General features: G+C 43.6%; 1 protein-coding gene across 1 annotated transcript in view; it reads right to left on the bottom strand.

Annotated features, from left to right (window-relative positions):
- Window positions 1–1284: 1284 nt before the first annotated feature.
- The window catches only part of grin2ab (glutamate receptor, ionotropic, N-methyl D-aspartate 2A, b), a 93882-nt gene continuing 77993 nt past the window's right edge, over window positions 1285–17173 (bottom strand). The window contains exons 13-20 of the mRNA XM_071505010.1: window positions 16727–16852; window positions 13962–14191; window positions 13121–13281; window positions 10226–10413; window positions 9105–9343; window positions 7138–7321; window positions 5984–6779; window positions 1285–5890 (exon numbers count right to left, since the gene is read on the bottom strand). Of these exons, the coding sequence (XP_071361111.1) occupies window positions 4888–5890; window positions 5984–6779; window positions 7138–7321; window positions 9105–9343; window positions 10226–10413; window positions 13121–13281; window positions 13962–14191; window positions 16727–16852 (2927 nt within the window). The 3' untranslated portion in view covers window positions 1285–4887. The remainder of the gene's footprint in view (window positions 5891–5983; window positions 6780–7137; window positions 7322–9104; window positions 9344–10225; window positions 10414–13120; window positions 13282–13961; window positions 14192–16726; window positions 16853–17173) is intronic.

Genomic DNA, 17173 nt, shown 5'->3' on the forward strand with positions numbered 1-17173 from the left:
CTCACGTCTTTGTTCTCCTCTCTCCTGCTCCTCTGGCTACAGCTGGTCTATGGCTTGTGACAGATCCAGCCTCGGCATGTGCTGATTTGCAGCATGCATAAGTGTGTGTGTGTGTGTCTGAGAGTGTGTGTTTATATGTACTCCTCTCTGCTCCCCTCTTCTGTCCCACTTCAGCCCAGATTAGAGCATCCGTCTCCTAAGGGAGACAAAAATATAAAAATAAAGCTTTTTACCGGAACACTGATCTAAACACACACACACACACACATATTCATATGTACTGCAAACACACACACACACACACAGGGGGTGTAAGGGTGCATTACGAAAGCCTACAGAGAGTAGGGCAGGGAGAGCACTCTTGCAGCAGGATCCAAAGAAAATTGTTTTCTTTGAGTAGTCAGCAAACTGCAAAGACAGAAAGAAAGAAAGAAAGAAAGAAAAAGAATTTGGCTGTTGTTCATCCTCCTCTAGTGTAACCTGATTTCTGCTTTAGTAAGCTTTAATAATTTTCCATGGTTACACATTTCACTGGTGCTAGAAGACACGTCAGCAGATCCTCATCAACTCAAACAACTGTGGCCTCGGACTGAGACTTTCTAATAAGCCATGATGTTACCTTGGAAATAGTTGTCTGACCAAATAATGTGGAGTCAAAGTCTTCAGACAACCCTGTTTCATGGTCTTCAGCAATGGATGGACCATGAGATGAGACTGAAAGCTATTAACAACCCAAAAAAATCATTCTTATTAATGGCTTACTATTGATGAATAACATGACTTACTAACCATTAATAAATAACACATTTTGAAGCACTTTGTGTAAGTCAGTAGATGTGTTTTACACATTGTAATTGATGATTATATAACTGGTTAATTAATATTTTTAGATTCATATTTTCAGAAATAAGAGATTAATAACTTCTTCATCTGTTAATTAATTCATCAACTGTCTCTTATGTTGTCATGAAGTCTGCAGGTATGAATGTTAATAAATCATTAAAAGAATAGTTCAACATTTTGGGAAATACACTTATTCCTCTTTATAAGTTCTCAGGCTTGATCTATAAAGTTTTAATGAAGATTTTATTATCCACCAATAGATTTCTTACAACTTATTAGCCCTTTAGATAGATAGATAGATAGATAGATAGATAGATGGATGATAGATAGATAGATTATAGACAGATGGATAGATGATAGATAGATTATAGACAGATGGATAGATGATAGATAGACAGTAGATAGATGGATAGATAGATAAATCAACCAGACCCGAACAAGTAGAAAAATGTAACCTTTACTTATTTACAGATTGTACAGAGGTACTGAGTGACAAGGTATTTACAACACAACTAGTAGCTTAGAAACCCCTGAACTTATACACAAGTGAGATACACAGCAGGGAGACCCAGAGGACTACACACCAACGCACACCATCCACCCAGTACTATATGTATATGTGTGTACACCCGGGCTGAAATGAAGAACTGTGCTGCGCCTGGGAACATTTTCCACATCTTCCTCGTCAGCAGCTGGGGTTGTGCAGGATCCGGGAGAGTAACCACCCGGGGTCCCGGTCAGACGTGGTGCACCAACCAGGGTGGAGGGGGACGTTGGTACGTGCGGCCCAGTAGGTCTAACTCAGGGTAGAACTCAGGTGTTGCAGCAAAATAGGTACCACCAGAAACACGAGCACATCATGCAATTTAAAAAATCCAAAAATAAAACAAAAGGTTGGTGTAAAAATCTCTGTGATGGTGGACGTACAAAACTCAATGTGCACGCTCTCTTAACCACAACAGTACAGATGAAACATGTGTGTGTGTGTGTGTGTGTGTGAGACTGTATTTGTGTTATATGAGTAAGAGCCAGGTCAAATGTTATGTGTGGGACGAAGGGAAGAGTGTACAGAAAAGTACACACACACACACACACACACACACACACACACACACACACACACACACACAAACACACACAAACACACCAAAAACAACCTCTAAATGCACATATAATCCTCTGTCTTATATAAATGCCTGCATGGTGTAAACCACACACACACACACACACACACACACACACACACACACTCGTTCACACTGCAGTGAAACAGCACAGACTCGTAGTGGAAGAGAACTATGTGGGTGGGAGGGGGTTTGTATTAGCCACACAGGCTGGACTATCATTATTCATTCAGCGTGATTCAGATGAGAGACCCAGCTACGTGTGGCTAGTTAACTGGTGAGCTGACCAGGACAGTTAACTAGTCTGTTGACCCAGCAGTGAGGACTGTACAGTGAGGTCCCAACCAACCAACAACACACCAGAGGAAAATAAATAAATAAATAAATAAATGAAAAAAATTACACAAGAATCTAAAACATGCCAGTCTTTTTTTTTTTTTTTTTTTTAAGAAGCAGAATAAAAAGCCACGTTGTTATTGAAATGAATTCAACACTTGATACCATTCAAATCAAACAAATGAAATCAGTTTCTAACATTTAAAACAAAGATTTCTCTGTACAGAAGTATAATATTGCAACCTGATATTGTGCATATAACTCACACACCAAACCTGTTAAGATTACCAAGAGGGGCAGCGTTCACCGTTCAAAGGTGCGTTTTTTTTGTTTCAAACTGTCTCGCATTCTTTGCAGCCATATATATAGATATATATGTTTGTGTGTGTATGCGTGTGTGTGTATAAGAGAGAGAGAGAGAATAGAAAATAGAAAGAAAGAGAACAGAGACAGATGCTCAGCTAACGGGATATCAAGTCCTTTTCCCATCAAAATCCTTGTGCTCAAAAATCAATGCCCTTACTCAGTAGATTATGGATTTCTAGAACACTCATACACACATTGCCAGCACGTCGAGTGTGTGCGTGTATGTGTGTGTGTGTATGTGTGTGTGTGTGTGTGTGATTGAGCGTTGCCTCTGTAACGAGTCACTTTGCAAACTCTCTGTGTTGCCACGTGACTCTCTCTGCTGAGACACAGTGCTGCGTTCTCGCCAACAGAGAGCCACACAAGTACCAGCTACTCTGGCGCTCGTCCACAAGTATTAATTTGATGAGTAAATCTGCAACAGTGATGCACTCAGCCTCTAAATTCACTACGGAAACATTAAAATGGGCCTGGAGCTCTTTTGTTAAACATAGAAAGTTATTAGAAAAAAGTACTGTATCCTACGAGAGCCGGTTGTTGTATCTGATGAATTCTTACGACTACGGATATTAAGTGATTTCCAACAATATGTTGAGTTTTTAAACACCACGACTGAACTTTATTCTTCTGATACTCTGATATTTACTCTATAGAAAGAAGCAGGGAAGGAGCAAAAAAGACAAAGGAAGATATAAGAAAACAAACAAAAACTAATGAGGGAGGGAGGAAAGGCTAGGGTGAGCACAGTAAAGGCTTAAAAAAAGAAGAGAAAGATTAAGAGTTAGTGTTGTGTATACTGTATGATGCTGTACCCATTATCTAATACTGTAAAACTTCTGACCTCACAATGGAAACTGACAGAACTGCGCCCTTAATGGTGCCCTAAAACCCAATGTCAAAGAGAAATAAGAGAAAAGAAAACATCTATCCAGCGAATGACTGAGAATGTTCATATTTTTCAGTATAAAAGTGTTTTTGGTCAAACGTCTGTGTTAGGTGGCAGGATATAAAATCTACAAAGTGCACAAAGAGAAGCTATCTCATAGCCTCGACACACACACCCACCCTAAACTACTATCTTAGACTACTGCGTATGTGCATGTGCGTGTGTGCGTGTGTGTATGTGCATATATATTTGTGTGCAAGTGTGTGCACATATGACCCTGTATAGGAGTTTAACTGTAACACAGGGCAGTAGGAAGCATGCAGTATGACCTGAAGGCTAGCTAAGAGAGGAAGCAAGGATGCTATACTGTTCTGTCTCTAGATCTAGAAACACTAGAACACACACCCTCATCCTGAGAGGCGTTTTACTGGCGGCCACATTTGGTCCACTTTTTGGAATGTTCAATTCACTGACATCAACAAAGCCAACAGTCGTGGTTTTTTAACTTCCCCCCAAAAAACAGACACGGTGTGTGTGTGTGTTCAAGTGCTTGTACATCTGCGGGCAGGATACGCTGACACACTTCTCAGACCTGTGTCCTGACCAGCTGCCCGCCTCCCAGTCTAGTCTATTACATAGAGAGTAATTTCCATTCAAGTCAAGGTTTACTCTAGTGTAGTTTACTACTCTTTAAGCCATGCTGGCAGTGCAGTTTGGAGGCTCAGACAACATACGGGTTGACTGTAGAAATCATAGTGCAACAGGAGAGTCCTGGAGAGGGGCGGGTGTTTTTAGGTGACATGTTTGTGTGTGCGTGTGTGTAATCTCAGAAAGAAAAGGGGGTTTTCTGTGTCCCCATCATCTCCAAGAGGCTGGTGAGAGGGCGGGACAGGTCGGCTCTTCTTCCAAACACGCCATCGTATCTTCCACCAGATCGCACTGTACAGTGTCCCTCTCATTCCGCCAAGATTTCTATCTGTCTTGTCAGACATATTGTCCGTTTTTACCTCGTTGCCCACAGCTTGAGGCTAGTACACACACTGACACTCACACACACTCTTCATCTTGTATTGTGCCTCCAGGTGTCCCTGGGGCCCCAACCCTGCCCTATAGAGGGTGTGATAAAGAAACAATGATTTATTTACTCAGCATCACCATTAACCTTTTAGTCCAGAGCAAACCCTCCCGTCTTTCACCTGTGTGTGTGTCTGTGTGTGTTTTCGTATATGTGCTTAGAATCAGAGCTGCCTGGTCCGATCACACACACACCTCTGTCTTGCATGCGTGTGTGTTAGTGTGTTTCAGTGAGAGTAAGCGTGTTGTGTGTGACTCTCAGACGTCAGACTCGATGCTGGGCATGCGGCGGTAGAGCCGGGGACGGTTGCTGCCGGCGCTGGAGGCTCGCGGCGCTGTCACATAGCTCATTGGCTGAGAGGCAGCAGGTGGGACCATGTAAGCCACCACGGGGGGCTCCTGCTGAGGGTAGAACACTTGTTGGTCGACATGGCCGCCATGCTGGTTGATTTGATGGTTGCCATGGTTACCGAGGGTAAGTGTCATCGGCATTCGCTGCTTGTAGAGCTCGTGGGCAGAACTTCTCTGTGGAATGCGTGAGGCAGCCTGGGAGGCAGGATCTCGTTGTGTTGTGCCGGGGGCCGACTGGAGGAAAGGGTTGTGCGAGGGCCGATCGGGGAAGAGACTCTTTGAGCGCCGGGGGAGGGGCATTGGGGCGTCCAGACTGTGGTGGTGGGACGGTGACGGAGAGGGGGGGCTGCGGCTGCTGAACGGACGATCAGAGCGCATTGTGAGAACATTAGCGTAGGCCCCCTCGTCCAGGGTCAGCTCCCTCTCCCTATCTCTGTCGGGCAGGCTCAGCCCCCGCAGGTGAGCGTGTGGCTGCGACTGCCGCTCGGGAATGCTGTCCGGAATCATGTTCTCATAGGAGTGCTGACGACTCAGCTGGAGGTGCTGAGCTGACGAGGAGGTGGGGAGAGGGGATGGAGAGGGAGAAGAGGGCTCAAAGTGGCTGACGAGCCCGTCCCCTTCGCCCACCAGGCCCAGCTCGCTCTGGGGAAGGTAGTGTGTAAACATGTCCCCGCTGTGTGGGTGAGTGTGTGTGTGGGAGTAGTGTGAATGGAGGTGGTCTTCACTGATGTCATACAGGTTTCCCAGGTGGGCGCAGGCATCACAGCGAGCCTGTGGCGAACGAACGGTGTAGAGGCCGGAGTAACCAGTCAGCTTGGTCAGGCAGGAGCGACAGTGGCCAGGCCTGGCGCCCTGTGTCGCCGTACCTGCACTGGGTGCATCAAATGAACCTCCAGCCTTGTCTTTGACACTAGAAGGAGAGAGGATGACAAGGATTACACAAAAAGACAATAAAAGCACTTGAGAAAGTTCTCGGGTGTGTTTTGTGCGCTGAGTGTGGTACCTGCTGTGTGTGTAGGTGCTGTATTTCTTGTCCTTCAGGGAGTGCAGGTCAGCCTCGGCGCTGTGACTGTGATGCAGCAGGCTGGCGCTCAGCTGCAAAATAGGTGTGTCCCCCTGGTGGGAGTGTGTGTGAGTGTGTGAGTATGTGCTGTCAGGTGGAAACAGGTCAGGAGGGTAACTGTGCTCGTCACCTCCCCCCTGGCTGTCTCGCTGGTAGGGGGGAGCTGACTGGAGACTGGCCTGGTCTGAGTCAATGGAGTAGATCTTGGTTCCTCCGCCACTTCCTCCTCCTCCACTTCCTCCTCCACCCCTCTTCCTCAGCTGATTGATAGGCTTAAATCCGCCCCTTGCCCCCATGGAGTCAGAATCTTTGTGTGATTGCGGCCGGCTGGAGCACTCTGAGATGTCGGAGTGCGGCGGCTCTTCGGGCAGGTATCGCTGGCTCTTCATCGGCGGGGGTCCAGGTCCAGATGCTGGGGCGGGGCTTTGGCCAGGGCCGGGAGACGCGACAGAAGGCTGTGTCTTCAGTGTCTCCACACTTTTCTTCCACAGGGCTCGAGGTTTTGAGGCAGAGCAGGCCGGCCCCGCCAGGCGGGTCTTACCGTTGTCGTTGGTGATTGACAGCTGAGGCTTGTTGGGGCTGGTCTGGTGAGCAGGAGGTTTTTGTTGCGCAGGAAATGGCGCAGCATTGTTGAGGAGGTTTTTATGTCGCCCGGACAATGACAGGAAACCCTGCGGACCAGCGGCGTTGCTATAGAGACCAGGACCCTTCTGAGGGAGACTATGGAGTGAGTTACCTAGGAGACAAGGAGAGATGCACCTCAGACAGCAGATACAATAGATGGATGTCTGGATGGATGCTCCGGCAGTTAGGTGATAAATTATCTATTGCTCTGGCATGGTGTGTATACCACCTAATGTCTCTCTAATCATGAGGTGAGCTCGTGCGCGACAGTCAATGAGATTAAAGACTGGAGTCCACATCAAGGTGAAGGGAGTCACCTTTACTTTTGCATACACAGACTGTATAGAAGGGGAAGGGTAACCTCTGTACGTGTGAGAAATCTTATCACAGGTGTTGCAGGTAGAATCTATGGTTTTTGTTTGAACTGTTATGTAATATATAGTTTACTGTGTGTAACAATACTACAGTACCTTTCCCTGACATCACATCGAGGATGCTCGGCTGCAAGAGGACAGTGTTGCGTTTGGGAGAAGACAAAGCAATGGACTTGGCAGACTTGAGCAGGTGCAGCATGTTGGCTTGAGGACTGAAGTCCAGCTCAGGAGTCTTCTTCTTCATATCTATGTGAACGCCATGGATACAGCTCCATATACCCTGAGAGGAGGAGAGGAGAGGAGAGGAGAGGAGAGGAGATGAGAGGAGATGAGATGAGATGAGATGAGAGGAGAGATAAAATAGAAGACTTCATTCTCATTCCAATGACTTGACAAAAAAAAGTTCAAACCTGCACAAGATTAATTTCCTTGCAAGGTAAATTAGAAGAGACCTCTGCATCCTCTCGTACAGTGAGTTTACAGCAAACCTTAACCTCATTTTGTTTTGTAATATGGCTAGAAGAGATAATCTCCCCTTTCTTAGATGAACTGCTTTGAGAGGCGCCTGGAAAATTAAATTTAGGCGATGATGTCACTGGAGGGAGCCTTTGAGTGCAAGGAGATGTTCTTCCTAGAGCCACTTAACCTCCAGCATCGCTGCTCTAACGGCATGCACACACTGAGACAGACAGACACACACACACACACACGCACGTACACACACACACACACACACACACACACACACACACACACACATTGCACTCTTTTTGTAAAACACTTAATGTGTGAAATGCTGCTCGTCTGGAATAAAAGCTCTGCCTAACACAGAGACATGACATATGAATAATGAAAAAGTGGTCTGTCTGGGTGTGCCCATTTCTGTTTTGTGTGTGTATGTATCTAGGTTTGTTTGTGCGTGCACCTGTCTGCCTGTGTGTCTGAGTGCGTGGTCAAGCCTGGCCCTTACCTCAGTGCACCTGAATATGTGAAAACATTTGTAACTTTGTCAGACCAGACTTGTGTATGTATGTGTGTGTGTGTGTGTGTGTGTGTGTGTGTGTGTGTGTGTGTGTGTGAGGGTGAGAGAGAAAAAGACTTGTCTGTGCTTTGTGTGTATGTATATGAGAACGGGTCCACGTTCTCATCCTTTTAGCTGTTTGATTCCTCTATCCTGCCGTCCATATGCGCAGCAGTAAAATTCATCTCAGCCCTGCTCTATAATCACACTTTCCTCTCTTATCACGCACACATATACACAGATTCCTTCTATTGTGTGTGTGTGTGTGTGTCTCACAAACACACACACATAAACGGATGTCCACAGATTCTTCAGGCATTCACGCAACTAAACGTCCTTTTCTGCGCGTTCCTGTTTGCATTTTCATCGCCTCTGAGGAACCATGAAGATTAGGCAAATTCCACAGATAAAGGATTAAAAATCGACTGCTTTGTTTCAGATGCAATTTCTTTCCACACAACAAGACAAGCAACAGAATAACTGTTTTTGTAATTTACTGTGTGAAGTTTGAATTGATGTTGTTAAACATCACAAAAGCCTTGCCGCCTGTCTTCAAAGTTGCAGTAATGTGCTGAGGTTTTCCTTCTGTCATCTCTCTGCTTCAGTATTTAACCATATGACAACAATTTGCAACTGTAGTTTAGTTTTGTTTCTCTTTGTGTGTGTTTAACCCACTCGTTCTCTTCATCTCACTCCTTTTTCGAGCAGTCTGCAAGTCGGCTTTAATGTTTAAACGTCAATAACTACAAGAAATTCCCATCTCAAGTCCTGATATTGATAGTGCAACAAACAGTGATTTCTTACAGTGTGAATCAATGCTGTACATTAGTTGTTGCACTCATGAGGATGGTGTTTGATCAGTAAAGTGGAGTTCAGCACTGCAAATTCAAACAGCAACATCTGAAAGCACTACTTCAGAGGCAGCGCGGGCAAAAACTGTTTCCCCAGGAACCGAACACCGGACCTACTTCCTGCTGTCAAAAGGCAGGTGAAGTTCCTGCAGTGGGGAAGAGTTATTATTAGAAATGCCTCCTTTCCTCACCCTGCTGATAGTGAAGAGCAGACCGGGCCTTCCAGAGCACACACCAGTGAAGCAGTATCTCAGCCTCCAGTAAAAAAGGTGCTCGGAGATGAAGGTGAGGATGGAGAGGCCCATGGCTGTGGCCAGCATGTAGAAGACCCCCGCCATGTTGTCCACGTCCAGCTGGCTGGACATTACCTCGTTCTTCTCGTTGTGGCAGATCCCAGTCAGCCACTGGGCCTCCAGCTCCTCCATCTCACCTGTTGGAAAGGTAGAGAAAAGGCAAAGTGAAGGTTTGAGATGGAAGCAGAAGGTGCAGATGAGGAACAAGATAGAGGAGTAGAAAGAGGGAGGGGGTGGGGAGTAGAGGGAATAAGAGAGGTGTGGTGGAAAAAAGGTTGTGTCATTACAAGGGAAGATGGAGAGGAGAAGAGGAGAGGAGAGAGGTGAAGTGGTAAATAGATCGTAATGGAAAGGAGACAGGAGTTGGAGTGAAAACAGGGTTGTAGGAGGTGGGGGAAGAATTGATAGTGATGGAGTGATAAGGAAAGATGGGAAGAATTATTATCAGATTGAGTGTATTTGTGTGTCTTAGTGTGTGTGTGTGTGTGTGTGTGTGTGTGTGTGTGTGTGTGTGTGTGTGTGTGTGTGTGTGTGCTTGAGCATGCAGGTGTTTGCCCTGAATAAAAGGGCCGGGTGTGAAGCGAAGCGCTTTAGTGGTTTCAGCAGTTTGATTTCTGTCTGGCTCATTCTCTTTCTTCCATTCGCACCCTCTCACAGCTTATTATACAGAACAATCCGGAGGAGTAAACATAACAGGACACGGTGGGCGCACACACACACACACACACACACACACACACACACACACACACACACACACACACACACACACACACACGCGCGCACAAACCCACACAGAGTAATGATGATGAAATGGTGTGTTAAGACTAGCCCCTGATAGCTTTCTGACAGAGGGAGGGAGGACAGAGGGAGAGTGCTGGGGGTGGGGGAAGAAGGGAGGGAAGCTGAGCAATGGCACAGCTGTAGTGACACTAAAGGCCCGCAACAACCTAGAAACTTAAACTTCAGAGCAGCGTGACTGAGATGGAGTGGAACGAGTATGTGTCCGAGTGCCTCACCATCTCCTATGATGCCCAGTATGGCCAGGTCAACTAGCCGTTTCCAGTAGGATCCTTTCTGCAGGGCGATACCATAACCAGTGGTGGCAAAGATGTAACCGCTGCCGATGGTCACCAGCTTACAGCCGTCGTCTCTGCCAGCCATGTAGTTCAACACTGCGGCGTCGTAGATGAAAGCGTCCAGCTTTCTGTAAGAGAAGGACGCACACTGGATTCACTGTCAAGAACAGTGGTTCCCATGTCACATCATTATGAAATGATTACCGTGAAAGGACAAAGAATAACAAACACATTTTGTGCCTCACAAATTTATGTCTGCAGTCGATTTTCTCTCATTCTTTATTCTAACAGTGAAATTCTCACTAAGTCACCATATGGTTGGACATACACAACCAGTGATGAGGGTTCATAAGCAGACACTGGAAAGCTTCAAAGGAATAGTTCAATATTTTTTCGGCCACCAAGAAGGTTATGTTTTCATCTGTTTGTTTGTTTGTGTGTTTGTCTGCAGGATTACGCAAAAAGTACATCTTTATACCAAAGTTATTGTAGATCTGGTTAAAGGAGTGGAGCCAGGGATTTTTTTTTTATCACTTTCCCTCACACTGCATGATTGACATTTTCATCAATTTCTCAGGAAATAACATTTGGATCTTGATGTATAAAAATATACCATATATTTATGGTTCTGACATCTATGACTTCCAGCTAATAATCTGGATAATAATATGGTTCTAACAGACGTGTAGGATTGTTTGGCCTTAGTGGAGATATGCGCTTTACTGAGTGACATTCTAATTAGGGAATATAGTACCAGTCAAAAGTTTGGACAATTGAATGCTAAAGTGTGTCCAAACTTTTGACTGGTACTGCACTTTCTTGCTGAGATTTAGATGAGAAGATCAATACCACTCATGGCTGAGAAATAATCCAGCACATAAACACCTCTAAAACAGTTTTTGCACTTCAGTTTTTGTGCAGATTGAACAAACCATACATAAGTGTTAATTAGTGAGCTTCATAAGTGCTTGTAGGCAGATGCTGTTATCTTTGGACATCACCAGGCTCGCAGTTTCCCTCCGTTTCCAGTCTTCCCGCTAAACTAACTAACTTGCTGTTTGCTGTAGCTTCATATTTACTAAACAGACAAAAGACTCATATCAATCTTCTCATTTAACTCTGAGCAAGGAAGTGAAGAAGCATAGAAAGAAAAAAAAGTCAGTCACTGATCTTCTCACAACTTATATTTTAGACAGTAGACGCTTCATTTTAAGGGGTCTCAAGCCCAAAAGGGTGGTGCGTGTACAGAGAAATACACCAAGAGGGCACCAGAAATTAATATTTATATGATATATTATAATAATTGGCACATTCTTCTGTGGTTCCAAGCATCAATATTGGTTCCTACTTTTCACACCTTGTTATGATACATCGTCATATACAATTAAATATTGTTTGTCTTGTGTTACATGTGATTCCATTTCATTGCACTGCATTTGTGGTTTGTCTTCAACTGATGTCAAAAGAGGGAAAGATGTGACATTTGAACCATCAGACCGCAACACTGAAACGTCACCACTGATGATAATGTACATACAGTGTGGTGACTGGAACAGTGTTCCTCAGATCCACAAATAAACCACTTGGATTACCCACAACGCTCTGGTTTCTTGGAACTGGATTTTCTCATGCAAATCAGATTTGGACTCGGGGTACGGCTGAGAGTACTCTCCAGTGTGTGCACTGGAAGAGTAAATATTCACGCACACGGGGATGTCTTTGTTCGAGCAGAGCCGCACTCTTTCACTCGCAGGTTTGATCATTATTCTGATGTGACGGGGTGAATTCAAACCAATCCCCCTGTGTGGGCCTGAAACATCTGAGCTCAGCAAAAACATAAGTTTGATGTATGACTCTTAACCAAACACAATGTAACTGGGACCTGATGGATTGGACCTATATAACAGCAGAGTCCTGTTTTTAACTTCATGATGAACAAAAATGGTTTCATATAATTCAGTGAATACACCCTGATGCTAATCGTCCCGCCCCAGGCCCTCTAGATATGTATGCAGAAATATAAAACACTTTGAATTAAACTGTTCACCAAAGGGCATATGTTAAATGAATACATCTGTTGTTGGAATAGTTTTTTTTCCTGCACAGAGAATTCAAGGCCAAGATTAATTCATTTAAGTGTATACTGCATTTGAAATAAAACACAGATCCATTACAGTATGTGCAGCATTATTATAAGTCAAAGCCTATTTTATTGCTTCCCTGAAATTTTGACTCGAGTGTACATTTTATTTCGTCCAAACAACCACTTTTGCCTAAGAACTAAATTAAACACTGATGATTCTGCTGAACACATTCATTATGCAGTTTTGATGTTGCATAAACAAAGCCTCGTATAAGAGATATCTATTTGATATGCAGTATCAATAAAGTAAATGCAGAAAGGGAAAAGCAAAAAGTAAAATAATGTTTGGGGAAAATACTCTAAAGATCAAAGCACGCAAAACTAATGAACAAATAAAAGCACTGCAGCCATCCCTCCATTAGTGTGTGTGTGTTTAGGACAGAGAATAAAGGTGGCCAACTCCAGAACAAATTACACTCTCTCTCTTTTGGCAGCTCCCTCTTTCCAGCAGCAACACGACTCTATAATGAGCACTTGCAGACAGCCTCTGCATTTTACCACCGGTGACAGAAACACTCAGCACAGTTACTGCAGCATTTTAGCATGAGCTAGTGCTGGGACCCATGGGGCCCGGTTTCAGTGATGCAGTGTCTTTTCACATGTTCTTAAGCATGCTGTCTGCAAACAGAATTACCCTCTCAGGTATAATAAAGCTCAACTTGACGTGAGTTGGCGTGACATGCTAACAGTACCCAGTCTTGAGGCTGATCAGGGCATCCTGGACACCGTTCTGATGGTATTTGGTCATGTACTGATGCATATCTGGGTAGTTCTTCCTGATGTTGCGCTCGGTGCTGCCGTTTGGAACCGTCCCAAAGCGAAATGGTGGTGAGTAGGAATATGGACTCTGGAACTGCAGGGAGAGGGAGGAGGAAAGGAAAAGAGGGACAGATTGTTTAAAGAGGAAAGTGATAGGAGGATACAGGATGACACATGGACAAAACAGAAAAACAAGGAGACTCAAAGACGAAGAGAAGGAATGAGAGACAGCACGAAGAGTCAACAAAGAGGAGAAGAAGGGTAGTCCGAGTAAAAGAGGGAGCAACAGTGTGAAAGTGAAGGAGAGACACGGGGTGAGGAGAGAGCAGGAAGAGTGGACAGTGACAAGAAGAGACAGAGGAGAAAGGAGGAGGGAGAGACAGTGGAGTGGACTCATCAGTCATCATCATTGTGTGTCCAGTCTAGCGTAAGACTGGCTGAGGTTCTGCTGACACAGCCAGCCTCTGCAAACTACACACACACACACACACACACACACACATCCAAACACAAACATACACGCACAAGTCTTTGATCTATGCAGCCTGTGTGTGTGTGTGCCCGTGGGTCTGCTGTGCTGGCAGTGGAAGTGTGGTGACAGCTACGGCCAGAGGGTTTGGGCTGTTGAAGCCCAAGGGCGCTCCCCGGAGAGTCCTGTCTGGCCGCAGGGCTGGCATACATTACAAGAGCAACCCTGACTGTGAATGCATTTAGTTTCTTCCGTGTGCGCATGTGCACGTCTGTATCCGTGTGTCCATATGTGTGTAATCCCACCTTCTTGTCAGACAGTCCGGTGACTTGGTCCACAAACTCTTCCTGGATCATGAAGGCAGCCAGGTTGGCAGTGTAGGAGGCCAGGAAGATGACGGCAAAGAAGGCCCACACTGATACGATGAATTTACTGGTGGTGCCCTTTGGGTTCTGCACGGGCACAGAGTTGTTGAACACCAGACCCCACAGCAGCCATATGGCCTTACCGATGGTGAATGATGGACCATGTGGGTCTGAGAAAGAGAAAAAGGCAGAGGAGCAGAGGGAGTAATAAAAAACGAAAAGGTGAGAAAAGAACCAAGAAAGGCCAAGGCAAGAAAAGGTGTATGAAACCTTAAACACACATTTCTAGCTGTTGGTAAGGGGCTGATATATTGGGGTTAAAAAACAGCCCTGTGTACACTACAATACACATTTTTTCTCCCTGAAGTTCCTGCCTTAATGTTTTCTTTCAAGTAGCTGGAAAAATTATAAAAAGCATCATTACAATGGTTCTAAGTTTTGTGACTCATCACATTTAACTACATAAAATCACCCAAAGGAAAAGCTGCAATAAGGGCATTGTGTTTCCATTTGATTCATTTGGTATCTAACTGCTGCTGTATAATGTGGCTGAACATAATGTTTAAGAGAAAGAGAAATAATAATAAGAAAGAGAAAGGCTACTTTATTTCTACACTGCTCACACATTTTTGCAGTGAAGCCTTTGTTTGGGTTTGGAGCATGATCAATAGGTGAAGACAAAAACTTCTTTTGGCCAAGTAGATCGACCTTTACTTGTAGCAAGTCAAAATCACAAACAAATGTAGTCAGTAAGTAAGTAGAAAAGATTCGTATTTATAAAAATAAATAAATAAATAATAAGAATCAGTGGTGACGTCCACACTTCTAACTTCAGCATCTCACACACAGTGTGGGAACTTTGAGCGCTGAGTTTTCTGCTCTATATCTGTACACAGATGTTCTCTTTTTCACAGTGTCTGTGTGTTACCTCACCACTGGTATCATTTGTTCACAGATTTTGTTCACACAGTCTCTCTGTTTTTTTTTTTTTACAAATACAAACCTTTTTTAAAAATGTACAAACTTCTTCTCTCTTCATGCACATTCATTTTACAGGTTTACAAAGGTTAACTTACAACTACAAACTTATTTGTGAAGATCACATTACAAGTTCAAAGTTTTACTGAGCCTAACTTGAGCCCATAGAGATGCTGCATGCAGATATTTACAGAACTAATGCACCAAAAACTGCAAGTCAAGAGGGTCAGCCATCACAAAATTTCACTTAAATTTCAAAAACAACAGCCCTGTTTATTTCAAAGTTGGCCTTAACTGGTGAGATGTACCGCTGCAACACAATTTGATTTTACAGCCCAGAGCAGCAATGCAAGTTGAAGTGACCTCCAAACTGGATTCAATAATTTTTTTTTTATGTTTATGCATTTCAGCTGAAAACGTTGGTGCACAGGGTAAAGCCATGAACTAACTATTGAAGGAATAGTTTGACATTTTGGGAAATATGCTTATTTATTTTCTTGGTGAAAAATTAAGTGAAAAAAAAACACTCTCATGCCTGTATTGTAAATATGCAGCAACAGGCAGCCGCTGATTAGCAGAGATTAGCATAAAGGCTGAAAACAGAGGGAAACAGCTAAACCTGCTGACTCCCCTACAGACTCACAGTGAAAACGGGACTCAAGAAATACTCTGGTACATAACCCCATAACATCACAATATGCTGTTTCACACTTCTCGATTAAACAAACAAAATGAACAGTGAGTTGTTGGAAAAGGTTATGTTACTGATGTTACAGAGGCAGGCCACTTCCAGTCATTATGCTAAGCTAACTAACCGATTGCTGGCTTTAGCATCATATTAACCTACAGACATGAGAGTTGCACTGACCTCCTCTTTTTTTATTTTTTTTTTACATATTATATTACCTCTTTACACTCGCTCTCAGATCTTTTTGCATAATGTTGATATACGAGATGTTTTTTATTTATGCTGTTCAACTCTTTTTATTATACTTAGGTTATTTTCTTTTATCTGGTTTTACTTTTTTTGTAAAGCACTTCATAAGAAATGTGCTATATTATTATTATTATTATTATTATTGTCATTATTATTATTAATAATAATATTCATAATAATGTCAGATCATTTTGCATAATGTTGATATTATTATTATTATTGGTAATAATAATAATAATAATAATAATAATAATAATAATAAACTGTCCACAACTAAATAATTTTATTTTCCAAAATGTGGAACTACTCATCTCAAAGAAACTATTGGTAAAGGAAACATTATTAGGAAATTACATGGTTGGCATTTGTTGTTCAATCAGTGCATAAGATGAAAAAATAGTCAACTAAAATGCATTGTATAGATTTACTGAACCTGAAGGAAAATGATAGCAAAAGCATTCTTCACTTTCTACACCTGGATTGGCCTCAAGTTCATTTAAATATTAAATTAAGCTAAATTTTGTGTGAACACAACATTAATCTCCAATTCACTGCCATCAGGGCGGCTCCACTTTCTGATTTTTGATGATGCCTCAGATTACAGAGTTGGTGACTAGCTTTGGGATAAAGAATTTTTAATGCTCTGTAACATCAACTTCACTGTCTAAAGTCAGAGTAATAATAAGGTCACTTCTTTTGCTTCAGGGGAAGCTTGGATTTGTGCTTCTTGCTCTGGGGAGAAACGATTGGTGTGATGTTCCTGATCTCCCGTGTGTGTCTGTAAGCCTACCTTTGCCTTGGGCCAAGTTGCGGTTGAAGCCCAGCGGACTGACAAACTCAAAGAGGAAGACTGCGATGGCTGTGACGATGAGCAGCATCACAAACATCATCACCCAAACTGATGCACTGAAGGGCTCTGAGAGGATGGAGAGAGAGAGAGAGAGAGTCAAAATCGTGCACATGAGACTGTGGAGGAGCCGACGCTGCATTAAAAGTGAGGCATGGAGAAAGAAAGAGGAGACAGACTCACAGAAATAAAGGAAGAGAAGCCAAAAAGAAAAGAGAGAACAGGGATGAGGGAGAGATAAAGCAAGGAAAAGATGATAGAGAAGACACAGAGAGGGGAGAAAGGGAGACAGACGAAATGAGAGAGAGGAGGGGAGGAGAGGGAGAGTTAGTCACAGAGAGTTTGACGGAGCACATTTCCATATTTCTCATTATTCCCTTGGATGAGAGC

This window comes from Trachinotus anak, unplaced genomic scaffold (assembly GCF_046630095.1).
Source record: "Trachinotus anak isolate AG129_WGS33_773 ecotype Australia unplaced genomic scaffold, CSIRO_AGI_Tana_v1 ptg000019l, whole genome shotgun sequence".
Taxonomy (NCBI): Eukaryota; Metazoa; Chordata; class Actinopteri; order Carangiformes; family Carangidae; genus Trachinotus; species Trachinotus anak.